This window comes from Drosophila gunungcola, assembly GCF_025200985.1.
Source record: "Drosophila gunungcola strain Sukarami chromosome 3L unlocalized genomic scaffold, Dgunungcola_SK_2 000005F, whole genome shotgun sequence".
NCBI classification, from domain to species: domain Eukaryota; kingdom Metazoa; phylum Arthropoda; class Insecta; order Diptera; family Drosophilidae; genus Drosophila; species Drosophila gunungcola.
The window spans coordinates 2,545,003-2,568,620 of record NW_026453180.1 but is presented as its reverse complement, the minus strand read 5'-3'; the positions used below and the strand labels follow the sequence as shown (position 1 = coordinate 2,568,620).

Below are 23,618 nucleotides of genomic sequence, written 5' to 3'. Positions count from 1 at the left end.
TAAAATTTCCAACAAACTGGCATTCACAGTTCAAAAATTTTGGGTTGGATCAAATTTCGAAAAAAATGATGATGGTACCCCTTATATAAAATGCTAAAATTGGCGTCCTCTAAAAAATGAGTTTAAATTGCAGTTTTTTGATCGAAACTACAAATTATATTGATTTAATGTTGGAATGCCATACCTCGTTGAATTCGTCATAAAATTTCAAACAAACTGGCATTCACAGCTCAAAAGTTTTGGGTTGGATCAAATTTCGAAAAAAAATGATGATGGTACCCCTTATAAAAAATGCTAAAATTGGCGTCCTCTAAAAAATGAGTTTAAATTGCAGTTTTTTGATCGAAACTATGGAATATAATGGTTCAATGTTGGAATGCCATACCTCGTTGAATTCGTCATAAAATTTCCAACAAACTGGCATTCACAGTTCAAAAATTTTGCGTTGGATCAAATTTCGAAAAAAATGATGATGGTACCCCTTATAAAAAATGCTAAAATTGGCGACCTCTAAAAAAAGAGTTTAAATTGCAGTTTTTTGATCGAAACTACAAATTATATTGATTCAATGTTGGAATGCCATACCTCGTTGAATTCGTCATAAAATTTCCAAAAAACTGGCATTCACAGTTCAAAAATTTTGGGTTGGATCAAATTTCGAAAAAAATGATGATGGTACCCCTTATAAAAAATGCTAAAATTGGCGTCCTCTAAAAAATGAGTCTAAACTGCAGTTTTTTGATCGAAACTATGAAATATAATGGTTCAATGTTGGAATGCCATACCTCGTTGAATTCGTCATAAAATTTCCAACAAACTGGCATTCACAGTTCAAAAATTTTGGGTTGGATCAAATTTCGAAAAAAATGATGATGGTACCCCTTATATAAAATGCTAAAATTGGCGTCCTCTAAAAAATGAGTTTAAATTGCAGTTTTTTAATCGAAACTACAAATTATATTGATTTAATGTTGGAATGCCATACCTCGTTGAATTCGTCATAAAATTTCTAACAAACTGGCATTCACAGCTCAAAAGTTTTGGGTTGGATCAAATTTCGAAAAAAATGATGATGGTACCCCTTATAAAAAATGCTAAAATTGGCGTCCTCTAAAAAATGAGTTTAAATTGCAGTTTTTTGATCAAAACTATGGAATATAATGGTTCAATGTTGGAATGCCATACCTCGTTGAATTCGTCATAAAATTTCCAACAAACTGGCATTTACAGTTCAAAAATTTTGGGTTGGATCAAATTTCGAAAAAAATAATGATGGTACCCCTTATAAAAAATGCTAAAATTGGCGTCCTCTAAAAAATGAGTTTAAATTGCAGTTTTTTGATCGAAACTATGCAATATAATGGTTCAATGTTGGAATGCCATACCTCGTTGAATTCGTCATAAAATTTCCAACAAACTGGCATTCACAGTTCAAAAATTTTGGGTTGGATCAAATTTCAAAATAAAATGATTTTGGGTTAAATAAAATTTCGAAAAAAACAAATAATTTTACCCCTTATAGAATCCCAATGAAAACATTTTTAAATTATATATAAGTTTATATTTTATTGGAAAGTAAGGACGTAGAAAAATCGTATGCTAACAACGTATTAACATAAGTAAACTATTAATGCATAAGAATAGAAAATAAGCTTAACTTAATAATAAATTTGTAGGTACATTCTTTAAGGTTAGATTGTTGTATTAAATGTATTTACTACTTGCTGCTCGTTGATGCAGTGGAAATCTGGGATCCGACGACTGCTGAATCCTGGAGAGCCTGAGAAACAACACTGAAGTCCGGCACAATTATCCCCGAAGGTTTTTTCGACAACACTGATCCTGGTTTCCGAACCGCGTTCTTGTAATATGTTAATTTGGATCTATTGATTCTTAAATTAAATAAAAAAAATACATATTAAATTATAAAAACGACTTTTACTGGGGGAGAGGCTTCAAATGACATATCTCCGCATGAAATGTGTCGTTTAGAGCACTGCGAAGATATGTCGTTTTACAACTAAGCATTGGTAGCATTTTTGTTATAGTACAAACCAAATTTAGAGTTACATATTAAATTTCTTCAAAACCACATATAAGACACTATACTGTTATTATTAAAGTTAACACTTTATTATGGTTTTTTAGAACTTTGCGGTAAAATCATAAGTTGCAGCGGGGGCTTAAAGTAAGAATAGTGCACAATACCTTGGGCACCGAACAGATCTCAATACTTACTTGCACAAACGTCAAGCGCTTCTCAAACTGTTCACATTATTGCGCAAAACAGCGCCCAAAAGTACACAACAAAATTTTAGTTCTGCCCATTTACAACTTAGTTTCACCCTAAAAATCAAATAGAAGTCAGTGGTTAAACAGACCATTAAGACTTTAAGTCATATTTATTTCCTAGAATATTTTGCTTCGTTAGCAAAAAATTGTCTAAGCTGGAGAACTGTTTTCTTATCACGGAGCAACCACGAGGATAATTTTTGCAGGATCCTGCTGAAAGTTGAACCTAGGAATAAATAAAGTATTTTCCCAAAATACACATTATCTGCTGCACATAAAAAAATGCAATGATCAAAATGACCAATTTCTCCACCAATTAGTAATTGTTAATTATATAAATTATTTACGCCGAAAGTTTACCATCAAAAATAGCTATTGGGCTGGATTTTGTTTTTGGCCAAAATTTAACCAAATAACCCAAAGAAAAGAAAATATTAACAAAAACTTGATATACAATAAAATTTTATTTAATAAAAATTAAATATAAGCAATAGTTTTAAACATAATAAAACACAAATACATAGTTATAAAATTAGGAAAATAAAGCTAGCACTAAAATGATTTAGAGTTGAAAACAATTAAATAACGAGAGAGCTCGTTGAGTTTCTTTTTCCTTTTTTTTTTTGGCTTTTGCAGAGATTGAACAAATGCAATTTCGTTAAATCGATATAAAATAAAATAATAATAAAATAACTCAACTTAATCTTATGTACAGGTAAAATCGAAAGCTCCAAACTATCCGCCATCCGAAACAGCAATCGAATGAAGCGAGTTGAAATTTATTGCCTGGCATCGTGCACTTGTATAATAGTCGTTACATATATAAAGGCTATGTAATGTGTGTAAAATAGAGAGTACATGGGGATATGCGCACGTGTGTATATGCTATACTATATAGGCCTATAGAATACGAAAGTTCAGATCTGTCTGTGTCTGTGTTTTGTGTCCGTTGCAAAAGCATCGCCGCCTACAAAAAGTGCTTAGAAAAGTGATTCGTTTGTATTTGTGTTTAGTTGTGATTGCGATTGCGATTGTAATTGTGTTCAAGTCTATAAAGTTGCATTGTGCCTCTCTCCTAGAAGAGCCCACGCTCCTTCTTCAGCTTGGTCTGCTTCCAGATGGGCAGCTGCTCGAATTCCGCTCGGCTGCAGCCCAGTGCCACCTGAAAGTCCTCGGCATTGAGGTAGACCTCCAGTCGCGTGGGCTCCACTCCCTCCGGCAAGGGACGCGCCTTCAGCACCTCCAGCGGATACTCGGTCTGTGTCATTTGTGCCAGCATTGTGCCGATGCTCATGGGCTCATCCGTTCGTCCATCCTGCAGGCGGGGTTAGCAAATAAATATTAAATACTGTATATGGAACAGGGATACTCAGCTTACCTCCTCGTTGATTTCCCTCACGTCCGAACGGTCTGTCCAGTCGGGAAACAGTGCCTTGAAGGCCAGCGGCTCCAGGCCGGCCCACACCACCTGACCCTTGACCCCATGGAAGGGCTCCTCGCTCTCGCCGTGCTTGGCACGCCAATAGTCGACGGCTGTCTCGAGGGCAGCGCGTCTCTCTGAGATCCAGCGATTTACTCCAGCCCGGTTGTCGTTCGTGGGACTGCTTCGCTCATCGGTATTTACTAGAATAACAATACAAATATTAAATAAATATTAACTTGAAACTTTAAAGTATTTCGGATACATTCTTTTTCTGTCCTAAAGATGACTGTCTTTTAATGACTGACTTTCCAAATTAGAAAACTAGTATTTTCCTACATTTTCAGAGTTATGAGAGTACTTTTTTTCAGAGAAAAGAAATTTAATTAGCTTTTTTTTTATCTTAATGGATAAATATTTTTCAATTAAAAAATAACTAAATAAATTTATTTAATGTTTATACTTTTGGATAACATATTGATCGTTTAAAACAGTTTAGTAGTTTTAGTTGAAACAAATTCCTATTTTTATGCGCTCTAGTTTAAACAACATAGGTACTCACACTTAACATCCTCCAGGGGCCACCAGCCCATCCAGAGCCACAGCTCGTCGCCATCGTCCAGGAGGAAGATGGTGGGCTGCCTGGCATTGTACAGCTGGGCCTGACTGAAAGGATACGGACTGTGCAGATCCTGACAGCGCAGGGGATCGCTCAGTTCGAGAGCCTGGAACACGCCCTGGGTGCTGGAGAAGTTGAAGAGCCTTATTTGGTAATCGAATGACTTGGCGGTGGCTTTGAGGAGGCTGCCATAGGCATCTCTATGCTCTTTTAAGCCCAGGGCTCTTTGGCATTGCTCCTCCTCGGAACCTTCCTCTGTTTCACTCAAGCTGGCCGATTCGCTGGTGAAGAGATCCTTTGGCAACTGCTTGACCAGATCCTGGGCCGCCTCCAGGGCCACCTTTCGTGTGTGCGGGGCACTCTTTGATCCATGCCAGACCATGACACTGCCCTGACTGCCATGTACTAGCAGCATGGAGCTGCGAGATCGCAACTGACTGGACTGGCAGTCCACCTCCTTCAAGAGCACCTCCTCCTGGACATTGCCCTGCAGTTGGTAGAGTCGCCACTGGCTGCGTCGCTCCAGGCACTGCTCCTTGCGGCCACGATGCTGCCACATTTGCCGGAACAGGCGCACGAAGGCCGTGCACTCATCCCCCTGCGAAACACGCATCTGGGCGCCCTTCTCCTTGTCCAGCTCCACGGTGAGCAGAGCAGCGGCTCCCTTCTCGTTGGCACTCGAGTCCTGGCCCTGCCACGTGAAGTACACACACCTGTCGCGTCCCACTGTGCTCCTGTTCGACACCTTGCCACTCAGCTCTCGCACCGTGACCGAAATCTGGTAGATCCAGCGCACTATATAGCTCTCGGCGGAGTAGAAGTGGCCATAGTCCTCCCGCTTGGTCTCCGCATCAAAGTTGAACTCGTGTATTTGCCACTTGTCCGTGGATTTGGTTATGACATCAAAGTGCCGCATGGTGTCCGTGTCGTAGTAGAAGTTGCCGCGACCCAGATTGGCCTGCTCCAGCACCAGATTCGGTTCCTGGTAGGGTTCGCCCTTGTGCAAAGCGCTGCCGTTCAGGGAGCGCACTATGTGCACACCATTGGAGAGGTAATCCTTCTCCAGATCCTCCCTCTCCAGCTCCGGCCAGTCGCTGAACTTCTCCTTGAACAGCACCGTCTCCATGTTCTGGGTGATCTTGCCCAGCACACACCATTCCGGACGTTGAGGGCATCTCTTGGCATACTTGTTGTGCTCACGACGACCCACTATGGCTGCATAGTTGAGGGGATTCAGGTAGCAATCGGCATAGTCCGCTGAATTCTCGGCTGAAAAGTGCTCCTGGGCCAGTCGCATGGCTGCTCTTTTGGCATCCGAAGGGGCATTCTTGCCGTTCCACACATACAGCTCGCTGCCAAAGTCGAAGACGAGCACCTTTCGCGTGTCCAGCATGTCCACCTTGGGTATGCAGCCCCAGAACTTGTCGAGCGGCACGAGGGCCTCGTCCTGGTACTCGTAGATCTTGTTGGTCTCAATCAGACTGCTCTCGAACACATCGTCCTCATCCGCATGACCGCATTCGGCTATTTCCGCGGGGTCATCCTCTTTTTTGCCCAGCAGCTGCCAAAATTGACGCCACTGGCGCTCCTTCAAGTACTTGCCATCGGTGAGGATCACCTCCTGGGCAGCCGTGCAACCCAAATCCTTGTTCTCCACTATGGCAGCGCAGATCTTCTTGCTGCGCGAGATCTCAATTACGTTGGCAAAGGAGCCAACGTAGCGGAAAAGCTGGGATCCGGCTACCAGGATGAAGCAATCACCTCGATTCAGGGAGGTGTAAACAGGGTCCACTAGACGCGTCTGGACATGGGTCCTTCCCTTGACATGGAGCAGCATCAGCGGCTTGTGCGGCAGCCACATCTGCTGCAGGGGAATCGCCGAGGAGCGCAGGGCCACCGACTTGAAGTCCTCAATGGAGGCCAGTCCGGCAATGGCCTCGGCAGCCAGGTTGGCATTATGGCCATCTGTTCATGGATAGAGTGATTTTAAGATGGGTTTTGGGACTAAGAGCTGAGTGATTCACTTACATGACTCCAGCTTGAGGCGTCGCAGCTCCCGCTCGGCCATCCCAGTCCGCATTTCCGTGTACTCCGAGGTGATGTCCTCGCGGGCAGCCAAACTCTTGAGAGGATTGCGTGCGGCCCGACGTCCCTTGGGACCCTGCACGTGGCGCTTGCTCACCAGGCTGTATTGAAAGGGGAATTTTTATTTAGAATTTTGAATACATTCTCGCTTATTACTTGAATTTATTTATTTAATGGTTATACGTATTATTATGAAAAGTGAATCAGCAAAGTATGGTTTGGTAAAAGAAAATGTTCTACAAAATATAGTTTTGTAACTTTTAAAAGAAATACATATCATATATTGTTATTTGGCTTTTCACTAGAGTAACGCCAAAATGATAATATAACCCTAGTGATTATAGGTAATTCATTTGGAAACGTATAAATGCAAAAAACTATACAAAATAATTTTCGTCATTGTTTGCTTTACTATTTAATAGAACAATAACATCGAAAGAGTTTTTTGTTGTTCTTAAAAAAAATACTTAACATAACATTTTATTAACACTGATAAATGTAATTAATTTAATTAATACAGAAATTAAATAATTTTCGCTAATTTAATTTAAATATTTTTACTATTTATTTTGTTTAATGAGTGTATTATAGCTTTTTGCTAAGTCAAACTTATTATAAGTTTTATTTAATTAAGAGTTATTATGACTTTAATTTATATAATTTAATCTTATTTTTTGATAATTTTGCCCGAGAAAACCTCTTAAAATTTTGTGTTGATAAGTCTAAACTATAGAAGTTCGATTTCTTTAGCATAACTCACCGCTCTGTGGGCTTGATGTCGTCGAAGGCGCTGATCTCCAGCTGCACACCTCCGGCCTCGGCCTCCTCCTTCTTGGGCTTCGAGGCGAAGAAGTTCTCGAAGGTCTCCTTGTCGTCCAGCCGCGGCACCTGGATCCTGGCGCCCACATTGGTGGGAGCAGCGGCACTCTTGTTGTTAGCCAGCTCCTTATTTTGCTTGGCATTCTGCGGTGCACTGCGTTCGCCGTCCGAAGAATCCGAGCTGCTGCTGTTGGAGCGACTCAGGCTGGCGGGCACCTCCTCCTCGGGATTCACACTCAAGCTTCGCAGTGCGGCGCTCTTGTTGCTGTTACCCGAAGTGACCATCATGGAGGGGCTCTTGGCCAGACCGAGTTGCGGCTGATTGGCACTGCGCACCTCCAGCATGGGACACTTTTTGGCCGCATCATTGGCGGAGCGTTCGAATTGCAGCTCCACGGGGGATTGGGCCTTCTTTTGCAGTCGGCCAGCGACTGTGAACTTCTTGGCATCGGTTTGCTCTGTTTGGAATTAATAACCAAGTTAATAACGTTTCTTTGGAGTTACTTCTAAGCAGTGTTGGGGTGTACCTAGATACTTGTTTCATGGTACGTACCTAAGTACTGTTTTTTGACACCTTATACCTTATCTAGTTAAGAAAATGTGAGGCTACATTTTACCTTACCTAGGTAAAGATTTGTATTTATATTTAAAATATGATATGTTAGGTATTTAGGTACTTAAATATTTGTACCTATTTTCCTTTCAAATTATCTTTCAATAAAAATGCTAATAAAAAATAAAACATTTCAATGCAACTTGAGGAAGAATTAATTCCACCATATGTGCATGTATACTTTTGCATGTTTTTACAAAATGGTTTTTTTTTTAACCCGTTTTGTACCTTTTACGTAACCTAGATACTTGACAAACTGTGTACCTTTTACCTTGCCTAGGTACTTGTTTTCTCAAATACCTTGTACCTTACCTAGAGCCAAAAAACTAGTACCTTTTGCAACACTGCTTCTAAGTTATAACCAACACTTACCAATGCGCTGCTTCCAGTTCTCCGAGTTGCACTTGAGTTTGCTCAAACGATCGGAGACCTTGCCGCCCTCCAAACTGCTGGGTATGGAAATCAATGGCGAGGGGGGCAGTGGCTTGTCCGACAGCGAGTGGGCCAAAGATAGCGATTCCTGAAATTCAAAACAATCCATGATTACATTCACTTTCCAAAATTTTAAACCTCCCACACTGGTGCTCTAAGCACCTAATATGAACGCGTTTATAAAGAAATTAACACACATTTTAATAGCCTCGAATAAATGTATATGGTCAACAACCATGGGTTGTTCCCAATTTCGATGACTCACTGGGCTGCTTCTGTTTATCAACTTAGTTTTTGGTGTGAGGAACAAGCTTTTACCAGTTTTACTTTTTCCATGTTTGTTTATTATTAGCGATTAACGATTTTCCAGCTGCTGCGTCGCATTTCCCTCTGGCACACCTCGAAATCTGAAGGGGTTTAGTGCCAAGTACGCTCCATTAGTGACCCGCAATGGATGCGCAAATGTAAATGTGCATCGGGAACTCGAGGGGTTTTTTTTTGCTGCCAGCCAGCACAATGCCAATCTGGCGACTGCCAATCGCCGCCTGGCTAATTGCGCACCTTCGAAGCTCTAGAGCTCTACAGGTCTAGAGCTCTCAAGAGCTATAGACCCACCAACTGGATGGAGAGCTCGACTGGGAGACAGTGCGAGTCATGCGATTAGATAAGGCTGCACTGCGGAATATCAGTCTATAGTGTGCTAAACCACCAAAACTTTACCTCTTTGGGTAGTTTCCTAGGCGTTTCATTTCGTGTTAGATATAAAAACTAAAGGATCCTGCTCCTTATTTTAATAAAACCAAGTCTTTTTTAGGAAAGGTATTTGGAAATAATGATTTTTAGGCTTGAAACGAATTATTGGATTAATAACATTAATGTCGATAAAAAAAATGTATATATATATATTTTGAATTAAACTAAATATAAAAACTATTATTAATTGAAACCATGGTTTCGAAAAAACAAATGGGATAATGCTTTAATCTTTAGAAAAATTGAAGGCTTGAAAACTATGTATTTATACACTTAGTGTTTCATTCAAAGATTTAAAAAAATATATATATATTTGACCATACATTTGTGAATGAAAAACTGATTAAACACAGTTCTTAAATATTATCTTTTTTTTTAATGTTATCAAATTTTTTTAATGTAAAGTTTTTAGATATGTAAACATTAATTGCTCATTTATTTTTCTGTATCTTTATTATCCTCAATAACGAAGCAATCTTAAGTCAACAATCTGCTTCCGCATTTTTTTTATATTTGTTTTTCTCCTTGTGTTTTGCACTCTCAATTCCGCGGAAAGATAAGAAAACCAATAGCTTTTCGATATTTGAAGTGGCGTTCAGCGTTTAGAATTTATTCCCCTGCATTCACCTTGTTTAGTTTTGTTTTGTTTACATTGCTAAACTGTCAGTGCAAAGCAAAAACTTAATTAATGTGTTTACATGGGCTTCAAGCATAAATAAGTTATATGGCGTGACTGGAATAGCGATAAAATGTTTTGACCAACCAATCTTATCTGACCGAAAAACTGTGTCTTTGGGTGAAGTTCATAATCGTGTTATCTTGTTTAAATGTTGTTGGACTTATGTTTGATCTGATTAAGCAATGTTTAGGAATGTTTGTGCGCCCCTGTCTTTCGCAACTCACCTGTAAATATTATGGTTAATACTGCACTGCCATTAATTATGATAATTTAAAGCTCTCATTGTCAATCACAGCACTCGAAAAGACAAAAACAGTGGCCAACCTTGAGGACCTGATCAACTCTTTCCTCAACACGAGTATATTTCTCTTGAATTTCAGCATGTGTCATACATAGGCGCCTATCAATGAATACGAAACTGTCGGAATGAATCATCCCATGTATAAATTGATAAAACACACATGAAAACTGGGTAAAAGCAGGGGACTAATGAACAAGGAAAACAAAGCGCGGCCACAATTTGATTAACCGATGATGTGATGTGAAACTGAAAGGTTGAATATTCTTATTTGGGAAGAGAACCAAAAAAATCAATAACCAAAAGGTATGACGCCACAGAATCTCAACCAATAAAGGCCAATTTATAATATTTTATTGACTTTTGTTGTGCTTATTTGCGTTGCCTTATTGACATTTGGTTTTTGCATGCGCTAAAAGTTTATATATATATATATATATATATACAGATAATGTTAAAATTAGCATATGAACATATTCATGTTTCTTTTTTTGGCGGGAATTTGGCAACCGGTAAAACTAAAGCAAGCCAAGCGAAAACAAATTAGGCCAAATTACTATAGAGCTTGCCATTTACTATTTGGCCAAGTTCAATGCGTGGGCATCTGGCTTTTAGTTTGCAGCTCAATTGTGGATAAATAAACTGGAATTTTTCCACGGAACTGATGTATCCATTGAGAGCTACTTAATCTATGGTTCCATGGGTGCGGCCGCATAAACTCGAGAGATTGATAAGGTCGCCAGCTGTGGACATATTTATTATTCTTTCTTGTTTTTTATTGCACTGGCCACTTGTTGGTTCAATGTTCTGGGGAAATCTCTCCAGAGACCTTTCACCGCAGGGTATCTATATCTTTTAAGCTCTGCCCTTACTTTTAATCCGCTTCAGTGATTCGTTCGCCATCGAATCAATCAAAAATCAAAAGCCACAGCAACGAAATTACCTCACATCACAATCATTTTGCGGTGAATGCTTTTCCCATCTCCCAATTTATAATTAATGATCGCTCTAACGTTTTGATTTGCGTCAATTTATTTGACAAATTGTGTTTCGGGCTAAAGACACGCTTCGATGGTTAAGACGCTTGCCAAACTGCAAAATATATTAGCTAGCAGCTGCTATACCAGGGTAAAAGTGCAAAAAATAAATAACACTAGTCGCAAAAAAATAAAAAAAAACACTGAGAATAAAAGTTAGCGATTCCGAAAAGATTTTATCTGTAGATTTTAGATCCGAAACCGAAAACTTTCCATCCTGTTGTAAGGAAATTTTGGGTAAAGTCTCAATTATTTGACTATAATCAACATTCATTAAAACTTACTTCATTTTTAAGTAGCACGAAAAATATTTCAAAATATGGAGAAAATAAATAAGCTACCTGCTGTATTCCCAGTGTAAAAGTGCAAATAATAGATAATCAACAATGATCTAAAATTGTTCGAATGCTTTTAGCAGCTGTGCATACGAAAATATATAATGTTTTCTCTTTATTACGAATATAATTAGGTGTTGCATTTGATACAATTTGTATTTATAACATATATAGTACATTTAACAATAAGTAATACTAACATACAAATTCATATTTATTTATGGGTAATACATACAAATTCATATTCATTAATAGTTAATACATACAATCAGCATATTAGTTTAGCAGTTCGGTTCTCTACTTATTAATGAGATGCTTGGCAATTACAATTTGGGTTTTAGGATTCTGGATTCCGGACAATACAAACTTGTATACATTTAATAAGGTTTTCTAAGTACAGGCAGGGATTGCCAATTGCGACTTGAGTTTTAGACTTTCTACTTTGATTTGCTTAAGCTTTCGCCGATTAAACAAACAAAATTGAGGAAAACTGAGGCTTGGCAAGGTCTCCCGTGGCTTTGTTCCCTGAACAAAAGCGCCTGGACCTGAAGTCTTCCATCTGAGCCCTTGGGGATGGCACTTTAAAATGACCCTGGACGGGGTGGGTGGGTATCCCTCTCCCTCATCTGGTCTCGTTGATGTAGGTGGTCTCCTCCACACAGGAGGCCTGCTCTTCGTTGAGGAGATCGGTGATGGAGTAGGCGGACAGGGGACGCGAGAACCTCCTTTCGGAGAGTATATCATCGATGCAGGTCACCGGCGACAGACAGTGGCAATCGGGACAATCTTCTGGCTCCTCGGCACTGCGTGCAATCACCTGGAAGATGTCCTCCATGCTGGTCTGCAGGCACAGCGAAGGTGGTTTCCTCAGTAGCGCTGGCGATGCTGAGTGCTCTGGTTCCGGGGAACTGGAGAGTGGTGATGCCGTGGAGGGCGTGGCTGAAGTACCCCGGGTACGCCTCGAAGCTGGCACTGCCATGGGCTCCCAATCGCTGTGGGATGTGGGCGACTTCTTGGGCGACTCCTCCTCCAGTTCCTGCCACAAGTGCATCGAGTGCATGGCCTGCTCAATGTGCTGCAGTTGGGCCGTCAGCTGACTTGCAATGCTGGTTTTTCGCGAGGCACAGGGCGTTGAGTCCCTGGATCCCTCATTGCTGGCTCCAAACATGCGGATCTCGGGCAGGGTAACAGGTGCCACTCGGCTCACCTGTCGCGTGTTGCCCGTCTCGAACATTCGGGCAATCTTGGTGACATTGCTGCGCTTCACAGGCGCCGGACTTGGCGGAGGAAGGTGCTCCACCTTGGGCGCCACCACCTGCTGTCGCTTGGGATAAACCCGGGTCACCGGCTTCCTGGCCTTGGGCTTCACCTTGTCCTGGGCCAGCACATGGCAGCACAGCTCGGGACCGTAGCAGCGATGGTAGTTGTTCCTATTCGCCTCGTAGTCCGCATCCGCAAAGCGTTTCATCCGGATCAGCGACTTGGGCAGCAGGGTGATGAGCACGTAGGTGACCATTACATAGGGTAGCCATTCCGCATATTCCCAGGCCCTTTCCAGGTAATCCATGTAGTCCGTCATGCTTCTCGCCTGGTGGTTATTATCACAAATTGCAATTCGATTTCGTTGGCGGGGTTTATTAACTTTTACCTCGCTTTTCCACTGATATCGTTTTTGCACTTCTTTTTGTTCTTCTTTTTGTTGTATTATTGTCGATAAGGGCAAAGTTTTATTATGACATCACATCACTCTACAAGGGGATTGGTTAAATAATGGAATATTTTATATATTTTTGTATGGCTGGCATTCACTTTTTTTGCAGAACGGAACACATTGCAAAATATTTACTTAAGCTTTTTATTTATTTAGCAATGCCTTCCGTGACTGGTATAATTCTTTTGTTCATGTTTTTGCAATTTCTGAATAATATATTAATATCACTGTGTTTAAAAACTGGTTTATCGGATTATTTAGTTTCTAAGTGTCTTGTCAGCAGTTCAAAATGTTTTTAACTCTAGAATTGAATTTGCAACACTTTTTTTTTTAATTTTTTGATTGATTTTATTTTAAGTTATTATAAATTGGTTTGATTGTTTAATAAAAATATTAACAGGCATCAACATTTATTTAGAAAGGTTTTCGGAGTCCTTTTCAACTAATATAAAACAACAAATTTTTATTTTAATAATTGTTTTGTTGTTGAAATTCAAGTTTATAAATATTTGGTTTGTTTTTATTATTTTGTTTGCCTGTTTTTTTAATTATTAAGTACTAAAGCATTGCAAAATCAAATCCTAAGTTTTTTATTTATTTATATTTGATTTTTAATTTGGCTATTTATTTGCAATGAAAGCATTGCAAAATCAAATCCAAAGTTTCTAGATTATTTATATGTACTTGTATTTTATTATTTTTCGTAACTGTTATTAAGGATTAAATCCCCACACACCTTTCGTCAAGTGGTGTCCGCTGCGTTTTGCACTTTCCGCTGCAGTTTGCATTAATATTTATATTGATATTTGAAGTTGTGCGTATTTTTATCTTGGCCCGACATTCGATATCCCGATCTTTGTTTATTTATTTAGTTTTCAATTTTTTTTTTGTTTTATGAGCTTCGGTTTGTATTTCTTTTATTTCTTTGACGCTTTTTGTATTCCGTTGCGCCTCGCGGTCGATCTCTTCTCTTTGGCTCCTCGTTTTAAACTTAAATGCCGACGACATTCGACGATACTGCTCCCCAAAAACTGAACGAAAGTTGCGCGCGTCGCTCTTGGAGCTCTGCCTCTGCCTCTCTCTCTCTCTCTCTCTTGGGGTAGCCCTCCTCTCTTTTTCGTCAAGTTTGTTGGCCTTTCGCTCCCTCCTTTGAGGAGATGAGAGGTCTGCTCTGCTGCACTTGCGCAGAAATTCGGTTTGGCAATCTGATGATGCTGTTATGCTGTTGTTGTTGTTGTGTTGTTTTTTTTTTTGTTCTGGTTGGGTCTCCTTGGGTCAAGTAGTTTGTTATGTCTGATAAGAACGTGCGGGTGCGAGGGAGCCAGCAAATGGGCAACTTTCATTTCAAAGAACTTCTTTCAGCGAAAACCTTAACCCTTAAGGCTTAATTTTTTAATCATTACCTTTTTTCAGAGCTCCTATTTTAGTCTGCTTCAATTTCATTTAAAATGTTTTGAATGCTTTAATTTATAATTCTTAATTTGTAGTTTCAGTGACCCGTAAACATCTACTACTCGCTCTTTTAATATATTTTTTTTATGTTTTGAATAATGCATAATACAATCTTTAATCTTTTATCCAGTAGGTTTAGTTTATAAATATTTCTTATGATACACGCAAAAACCAAATGAATATCTAAATATTTTTTTTTTCATAATTGTTAGCGATTATGTTTAATGATTCACTTTATCCAGTGGAAATAATTTATAACTATAATAATCGCTAATAATTATTTTAAAAAAAAATATATATTTTTTATCATCGAATTAGAATTGTAAATTAACTGGTTCATATTTATTGGATCGAGTTTAAATCTCAAATTTTCTTATAAAAAAGTGTATAATAATTTGCTATCACTTGTTATCTTTTCCGAAAGTATTTTAATTCCCGTTTAAATGTGCAAATATTTGCAGGGGTTTCCACATTTCAACTGCGTTCTTTAGTAGCATCTTCATTATTATTTGCCAGGTTTATCAAGAGACGCGACATATGCAAACAGCTCACGTAGGTAAATAAACCAAATATAGAACAGCACGAATTAACAACAAAAACAACGACAACTCGGGTGCCTCTTTTGTGATTTATGGGAATTAATTGCTAGTTGTTGATTTTGCGCCCCTCAGAAATTTGTGTCATCTTTCTGTACATTTTTCCCATCTAATATAGACATTTGCAGTGCATTGTAGATGAGCAAACAGTTGCGCCTTTTAGATTTCAAAACAGACTTTGCACTGAATAAAGTGAAATGCATATTTCTGAACAATTTGCGTGGGTTCTGTTTCTGTGTCTGTTTCCGAATCTCGTCTACACGATTTGTAATGGCCAAAGAGATTGCGGTCACATCGGAGATTTCATTTCAAAGATTTTATTTTGACAGTCGCACTTTGAGAAAGTTTCGTTTTGCAGGTGGGTGGGTACGTATTTTAATGTATTTCTCAATGTGCGCTGTGCACACAAGTGGAATAGCCAGCCTTGAAACACTTTGATATTTTTAAACCGTTTTTTCATAATTTCATATTTTACTTTTTCACTTTTTGCAGCCAGCCATAAATAATAAATACAAACAAAAAAACACCTTCGTTTGCTTCCTGCTGCATTCGACAGTTTATGCAACTCAGGAAACCACTTCGCATTACTTTTTATGCAACCCGCAACGGGCCTCTAGTTTTATTTTTAGTTTGCCGCTTATCAATTTTAATGTCAATTGAAACCGGCACCGAGTAATAATGCATACTAATAACAAAAATAAAAGCAACAAAGTCAGGCGAATCGGATCGCAAGTTCAAAAAATCAAAGTCGAATTGCCGCTGCGAATTGTGAATTGCGAACCGTTCGCTTTCAAGTCGCGATTCATACTGGCTCGTGAAAATGTTTGAAACTGACGAAGTCGGGATTGGATTCTTCCAAAAGCCGGGTCTTCGAGGCAAAACGAAGCTCCAATGACGAAGGCAGAGCTGTGGAGACGTCAGCCAAGGAGGCTTTTTAAATTAAACTAAGCGTAATAAACATCATTGTGGGCATACCAGAAAAGGGGAAAAATAAAAGAGGAGGCTTCTAAAATAAGAGGTTTACAAACTTTGGAAGACCATAAACAACTCGGTTTTTAATAATTTCTCATTTTAAAAAAGTTTTACCAAACAGGTAAAAATAGATATTGATTTTTTTTTCCTAAAATATATTTATTTTATTTATTTTAATCTAGAATTTATTTATTTTTTATTTAGTTTTGTTTCTTAAAATTATCTAAACCAGGTTTTTATTTGTTCCACAAATTATATTGATCATCAATGCATACACAAATTTTCTGTACACTTTCGTGGCTGGAATGTGACCACATAAAAAGGGACAACGAAATTTTTGGGCTGGGTCCACATCTGCCCAAGCTGAGATGAATCACCAGCGAAGCAGGCAGCCAAGAAGGCCTAACGCGAAATTAAATTTAGTAAAACTAAAAATAAACCCAATGCAAGTTCAACAGCATGAAAGACAATGATGTAATTGTCTAAAAATTCAATAGCACTTATAGTAAAGCAGCTAAGACAAAAAAAAGGTAGACGAACGAGAGCAATGAAACCAACCTTATCTCGAGAAGTAATGAAGCACACACAGAAGCAATAAAAGTAATCAGCAATAAGCAGGCATTCTTGCAGCTTGTAGATACATCGTCCAGATACAGATACAGATACAGATATAAATACAGAAATAAGCGGAGAAAACAGAGGGCAACAATTGATTTTAGAAGTTTATAAACAGCATGGGCTACTACTGTTTTTTTCTCCTCTTTTTGTCACAATGCTGAGAGGGCATGGACTAATGAACAAGTACAGCAGCAACATCCATTGCACACCAGCAACAGCAACAGCAACAGCGACAGCAACATCCACACACAGCAACAATGATAATGAAGTAGACAGAGGAGCCCTACAAAAAACTGCAAGTATATCAAATTTACAAAACAATTTACAACAGCATGAGGCGAGGCCTGCAGCTGGAAGATGAGCACGCTCAAGATCGAGACAGAGATCAAATGCTATGGACCAGACCAGAAGTAGCCCCTAAACAACAACTTCTGCCAGTTAGAAGCAGTCCAAAAGCAACCTTCGCTCGCCTCCTTCTCTTGTTTTAGCATCTCTATTTTTTCACTTTGTAATTGTTGATACATTCAGGAAAAATGTGTAATAGATTCAAGGAATTAGCTAAAACAAGTGAACTAGTGAACTATGTCCTTTACACACAAAATTGGCTTTTGGAAATTATTATATTTTTTTAAAGAAATAATATATATATAAAAGGATGGCCACTTATGTACATAATAAATAATTTATATATTTTTATAAGAATATATATTTTGCAGTTTATAGATCATCAAGCAATGTTTTCAAGAAGAAACCACCTTGAATCTAATATGCATATAAAATTAATTGATAAATTGAGCCATCTATTTTTATGTCTGTATTTTTTTTCACTGTGTGATCTTGCGGCTGCAGTTGCTGTTGCTTTTTCAGATGTTGCTGCTGCCACGGCCCACAAGGCAAGTTTAGAAAATTATGGCAAAATGGAAGTTGGCAGCCGCCTAGAAATTGTGAAGGCTGCAGGAGCGGAGAAAACCCCAACTCTGTCTATATATTTGTGGCTGCCCTGTTGGAGCTGAAACTCCTGAACGCTGGATGCCTGGGATGCTGCATTCTGCATTCTGCACTCTGGTGTGCCCTTCTTTATTATGCGCATTTTCATTTGCTCCGCTCGTCTGCTCAACGACTGCCTTTCTGCGATCGTGGCCTGATAAATTGTGCTAAATTACGAAAGATTTCTTTCTGCTGTGACACACGCTCTGGGACTGCGTCAAAGAGTTGGGCAGACTAATTGCTCATACGCCACCTGGGATGGCTGCCAAACAGCGCATGAATATGAGAGTGTCTCGAGTCCATCAGAGCATCAGAGCAGAGAAAACAGCGAACAGAAATTCATCTTAATTATTAATAAATTGTACTATAATGGGCGTCAAGTGTCGTGTGGTGCATGAAAGTATGAGGGTAGAACTTTATGGGGAATTAGGGGCTTTAATGGACACTCCCTCCCATATCTTCTCTAAATATATGCTCTGCTCATTGACCTTGTCCCACTGTTCTGTCGCCATGAACACAGAAAACTAATTTTTATATGCCTTAATGATGATCATAAATTGGACCTAAAATAATACACTATTAACATTACATTACATTAATAAAATAATATATTTTTTTTCTGTATTTTCAAAACGTTAGAAATTTTTGTAAGTACACACAACTAAGGCTTATAAAATAACATGACTATTAAATAACATCAACATTACTATTAACATAAATGTTATTTTTATTTTCTCTTTGATGTGTTTTTTAAAAATAAAATATACATCTTTTTTTCAGTGCATCAAACAACCAAGAAAATTGGAAACAAACTAAAACAGTAACAGCTGTAGCCACAATAACAATAACAAAAGCGACAGCACTTGAAAACTCATTTGGCCTGAGAGTGGGGAACATAATATGTATTTTGTTTGGTGTGTGGGTCAGAAGATCGCTATGACACGATTTCCTCACAATTTCTTTCTCTCCCAACAGACGATGGCTTGTAAATATACTATATATATATATATAAGGAGGCGGAGTCCCAGTAATTAAGTGTGATTACTGGGGAGGGAGGGCGCGAAAAGGGCGGTTGAAGTCTACCCGCATAATTACGGACCAAAAGTAACCGTTTAATACGGAGAGAGTTCAGTAAACTTCATGTTTCGCCAAAAGCTAGCTGCAGCTTTAAAAAAACGATCGCCTAATTGACAGTCCAAACGGAATCGGATTTTAAGCCATGAATTGATACGAGCAAAGTGCCCATGTCCATAAATAATATGCCAAAAGCAGGCGAAACTTTTTGGTGGCTTAGTGAAAACAAAAAACTTGCCAAACTTGCACTTCCCCAAATAAATAATTAAAAAGTTCGTTTTCATTTGAGAAGCCATTCAAAGTAAACGCATTTAATAGATGGCGCTGTGCACAATTGCTGACTGAAAGTATGCAACATTTTCTGTGTACAAGACATGTATACTTGACGTATACGTAATGTATAAATAATTTGTCAAGTAAATTAGAAATTGTTTTCCAAATTTTTAAAATAAAAAAAATAAATTAAGATACTAAATCTATATTAATTTTAGATAATGGTAGTAATTGTGTGAAGATGTATTTTTGAGTAAATGGAGCTGTAGTTAATGAAATTTACTAATTAAAGCAATTATATATAAATAAAAGAAAATAATATTTTTTTGATATTTTTGCATACGTTTTTACAGAAAACACTATATATTTAAATAACAAATATAATGCAAAATCTTATCAGCTATTACAACAATATATGGAACATTTTCTGAAGCCTTGATTTGATTTCTTATCGAATATCTTTGTAGACTTTTCAACAACCGTGGTCCAATTTACAGGTATTCAGGCTTAGTAATCAAAGAGCGGTCTTATCTGGATTATGAGCCACTCCGATTAATCATAAGGAAAATATGTAGGCAAATTCAAACAAAAAAAGGCACCTTATCCGGTTAAGTTACTATTCAAACAACACAGCCTGGGATGTAAGTCACACACACATTATCCAGATACCACCCGCAAACCACCGCGATCGGTATCACTTGCACTTCTCGCATTATTATGTCATTGCCGTCAGGTTTAACGCCCAGTTGGCATAGCACGAAAACAACGGGCACGGGCACAATGCACAATGCACAAATTGCAGAGAAATGTGTGCTGTGCAACGTTAATAAACAAAACGATTAGCAATAAGGAAACCATTTTCACGCAATTGCGATCGAGATCGGATCCGTTGCGGTCCACGGGCGATCAAATGCGTTGCAGCTTAACCTTACCTATCTGCCAGATGCGATAAACCAGATACCAGATACAAAATACAAGTGCACACAAGAGTACTCACGTTTACAAAGTTTTCACGGTGCACATCGTCGACTTCATCGCGCTTCGACGATATGCGCTTTTTCCAATCGTCCTCGCCACTTTTGTGCAGCGCCGCCAATCGCTCCGCAATGGAGCCGGTCTTCGCGATCACCAGAGACCGCTGATCGGGGCCCATGACCTGGATAAATGGATAATGGATAATGGATTATGTTTAATGGATTATGGATGGTTGGGATGAGCGCACACGTGAATCGATTTAATTGACACTGGGTCAAGATACAATTGAGGGGGGTTCTGCATTGAAAAGTTCGCAGTGGAACTTATTATAGGTTCGACTCGGTTTATTATTGTAATATGATAGCTACTAAAAGAAAAACTATCCATGCGTATTTAAATTTAATATATGAATGTAATAAAAAAAAAATTACCCATGCTAAAGTATGTACTTAAAAAATAACTATGCTATTGACATTGTTTGGTACAAAATTTAAATACAAAAGTAAGTAAGAAATTTTAGATTTTTTTAGACGTGCCTCTTAAAAAATACTATTTATGTCGACTACTTTATAATTTATTAAATATTTTTACATCTGTGGCATTAATTTATCATGCATAATAAATCCAACCCTAAATATGTATGTTATGTTACGGAATTGTAACAAAAAAAAAGTCAGATCATTCTTTTAAAAATCCTATAATGCACTTCAGTGGCTTTCTTTAATCTTGCTAAGTAAACCCTTCTACAATCTTTATCTTTTACAGATAAAATCATTACTCACCTCGGTTGCTGATCGTTGGACGCCTTGAAGAAACTGTGGCAGAGCCGTTGGATTCGAAGAGTCTCCTGACGCTTCTGCCTGCTCCTGATCCTTTTGCTTATCTGGCGACTCCTTCGAGGAGGAAGTGCTGCTGCTGCTGCTGCTGGTGGTGGTTGGATCCTCCTCCTTGGCTACATGACGCAACTTCACGAAGCCGCCGCCAATGGGAAGGGGTGGTAGCTGGGGGCCAAGGCCGAGGGGTGCTGCTGCGATGCCCGAGTGACTTTTGCTTTTCGCAACGAGATTGCTGCAAGGGGAAAACCAATGATACGAGAGCTGTTAAAAGTGTGCATAAAGTGTGGCAATTAAAGTGCGTATCCAGCAGATACAAGATTAAATATATCAAGTGCAGATACGAGTGCATGCAGGAATTACTCGTACTCTTACTGAAAACGTGCGTTTTCCTCAATGGTCGGCTTGCAGCAGCCCAATCCGTTCCCATTTTCACCGATCTTAATAGGAAACTCGTGACATGGCATTTTCCTGGCCACTAATGAGCGAGGCGAAGCTGCCTTATTTGTACGTCTCCCCTTCGAATAGAATGCACAATGCACAGGAAGCCATCGACAGAGTCGGCCTTTTATTTCTGCTGAGATTTTTTGCTATTTCGCCATTTTGCCATTTTGCTCTTCCCCCGTCAAAGCAAAGCCAACTTTCTCCTTTAATAGGAGACCAGACCATCCATGGCCATTTATTAGGCGCTGGGCAGCGTTTTTCCTCATAGATGGTTATGGAATTTTCTTTTGCAAATGGTCGCCGGATTGGTTATTGTTATTATGGCTGGGTCTCAGTTTTATTGCCCGTCAGCTGTTGATGTTAACAAACCGCGGGCGGTTAATGAGACAAGTTGATTGCTTGGCACGGGGGATTATCCTCTAAGCTATTGAGTTTCCAAGTATCAACTAATATTTTAAAGTATGTCGGGCCATGGAAATTGTTGGGGGAAAATTATGTTGCATCAATCATTAAGCTGTTATTGGTTCTGGTAATAGATTGGTATATAGATCTTTCTCCGAAAGCTAATGTTTATTTAATGAATCAGTTTAAAGAAATAAATTTTTTCTTTACTTGTGTTAAGTCATTACAACTTGAAAAATTATACATTAATTTTGAATAAATTTATTTCATTAACTAAAGTTTTATAATTTTTTAGATATTTACTTTAATTGTATAATACATTTATTACAATAATTGAAGTTTTACCCCCAGATTTAAAACGATTCTTTTTTTATTATATCTTTCTGCAAAATTGTTATCTACCAATTTTAAATGAATTATTTAAATTCCATTTGACCACTTTAAGACAGAGAAAACCAAATGTTTTAATGGAATTGCAACGCAATCAATCTTATCTTTATAAAAAGACACTAAATTCAATGTGAACTCATAAAAAAGCTCTTAAATTCACACTAAGTATATCAAATAATATGAGCTCTAACGCTCTATACGCTCAATTATTCCATGATCACTCTTTGCTTGGTGAAAATGGCTAGCATTCCGCTACAATCATTTGATCTATTGCCTAGCGTTATTTTCCCGCACATTCCATTCATCACTTGCATTGATCAAAAGCGGGGCTTTGTCTCAGCAAAACAAGATTCCATCTGTATCGAATCAAAGCCGCCTTGTATATTGGCAGTATTTTTTTGTTGTTATTGTTGTTGTAAGCGGCACCGTTAAGAACGACTCGAAGATTTTTCATAAACTTCTGTCTAACCGACCACTTATTAGTCACCGGACATGTTTCGGTACATTACGATCTCTGGATGCTGAGCCCCTTGAGATATAAGTGTATATATCTCGCAGCGTGAGTCAAAAATCGGGTGGAAAAATAAAAACCAAACGAAATGGGCCCGGCATTTATATATGTCACGGCATTAAAAAAAACCGCTAAGCGATAACTTGTTTGAATGTTTTATTTGGCAATGACTATGTAAATGGAAAAACGAAGCGCACTCACATTTGGTAAATCACAGCACGTGTTTTTGTTTCTTGTTTTTGGTTTTTAGTTTTTAGTCGAAGAGGCACTGGAAAAGCGAACTGCACGCGACGAGCGAACAAAGACGAATGAGCAGGCAGGCTAGACTGAGTCTCAAAAGATACATTTCTACCTATGTGTATACCCATCTGAATCTCAATCCCGGTGAAGCTCGACCAGCACCTGCCCACCTTCGAAGGCAGGTAAACAAACGGTCAAACTGCTGACAGCTAAATTGCATATTAATTTGGAAAATTTTTAACAGACCCGCGCGCGACAGGCAAAATTGTTGACCAGGTGATGGGTTTTCGGACCTGGTCTACCTAAGACATCGCTCACTTTGTCAAATCAGTGCTGATCGCGTTTAAATCTGTTCAAGAATGGCATGACAACTATATAAACGGAGTGTTAACACCCTAAGTATAAGTAAGTGTGAGAAAACCAATACACAATCTGATGTTATTAATAAAAAAATGACTGAATAAATAGTATAGGGGTTGGTAAGTAACATTATTATAAACAAGAGATAGTCATGGATTTCCTGATCAGTATTTACTCTGTTCTATAAAAACTAAATAAAGATAAACAATTACTAAAGAGACTTTAGAAATATAATTAGTTATTTTTATAAAAATTGGTAAGTCATCTTAAATTTCGTCATCATAATTTATTCTTATTAAAAGTAGCACAAAAAGACCTAGTTAAAAGATAATAAATTATACATCTGTCAAAGCGAACCGCCAATTCAATTTACCACTGAAATCAAAGTCAAACTTGAA

General features: G+C 38.5%; 2 protein-coding genes and 1 long non-coding RNA gene across 24 annotated transcripts in view; 1 reads left to right on the top strand and 2 right to left on the bottom strand.

The window, feature by feature from the left end:
• Positions 1-2,737: 2,737 nt before the first annotated feature.
• Positions 2,738-23,618, bottom strand: part of LOC128259244 (supervillin) — a 138,095-nt gene continuing 117,214 nt past the window's right edge. For 14 of the 16 annotated variants that reach the window (XM_052991505.1, XM_052991503.1, XM_052991504.1 and 11 more), the window contains 8 exons: positions 20,823-21,108; positions 20,063-20,221; positions 8,221-8,368; positions 7,177-7,693; positions 6,360-6,517; positions 4,275-6,296; positions 3,671-3,915; positions 2,738-3,607 (listed from right to left, as the gene is read on the bottom strand). In XM_052991505.1, the coding sequence (XP_052847465.1) occupies positions 3,368-3,607; positions 3,671-3,915; positions 4,275-6,296; positions 6,360-6,517; positions 7,177-7,693; positions 8,221-8,368; positions 20,063-20,221; positions 20,823-21,108 (3,775 nt within the window). In that variant the 3' untranslated portion in view covers positions 2,738-3,367. Of the gene's footprint in view, positions 3,608-3,670; positions 3,916-4,274; positions 6,297-6,359; positions 6,518-7,176; positions 7,694-8,220; positions 8,369-8,598; positions 8,885-20,062; positions 20,222-20,822; positions 21,109-22,821; positions 22,926-23,618 lie in introns of those variants that run through there. The other 2 variants (XM_052991522.1, XM_052991523.1) reach the window with 2 other exon arrangements.
• Positions 11,440-16,083, bottom strand: LOC128259248 (uncharacterized). 7 transcript variants are annotated; one of them, XM_052991536.1, is made up of 3 exons: positions 15,669-16,083; positions 13,031-13,130; positions 11,440-12,970 (listed from the first exon to the last, which is right to left on the bottom strand). In XM_052991536.1, exon 3 carries the CDS (start codon positions 12,959-12,961, stop codon positions 12,005-12,007), a length of 957 nt encoding a protein of 318 aa, XP_052847496.1. In that variant the 5' UTR covers positions 12,962-12,970; positions 13,031-13,130; positions 15,669-16,083; the 3' UTR covers positions 11,440-12,004. The 7 variants fall into 7 exon arrangements, with proteins under 7 accessions (XP_052847496.1, XP_052847497.1, XP_052847494.1 ...); XM_052991537.1 differs by having other exon boundaries at positions 15,730-16,083; XM_052991534.1 differs by lacking the exon at positions 15,669-16,083 and adding an exon at positions 13,830-14,480.
• On the top strand, positions 21,089-23,266 carry LOC128259255 (uncharacterized). The gene is made up of 3 exons (XR_008268048.1): positions 21,089-21,171; positions 22,871-23,042; positions 23,105-23,266. It is a non-coding gene; the product is annotated as an uncharacterized LOC128259255 (long non-coding RNA).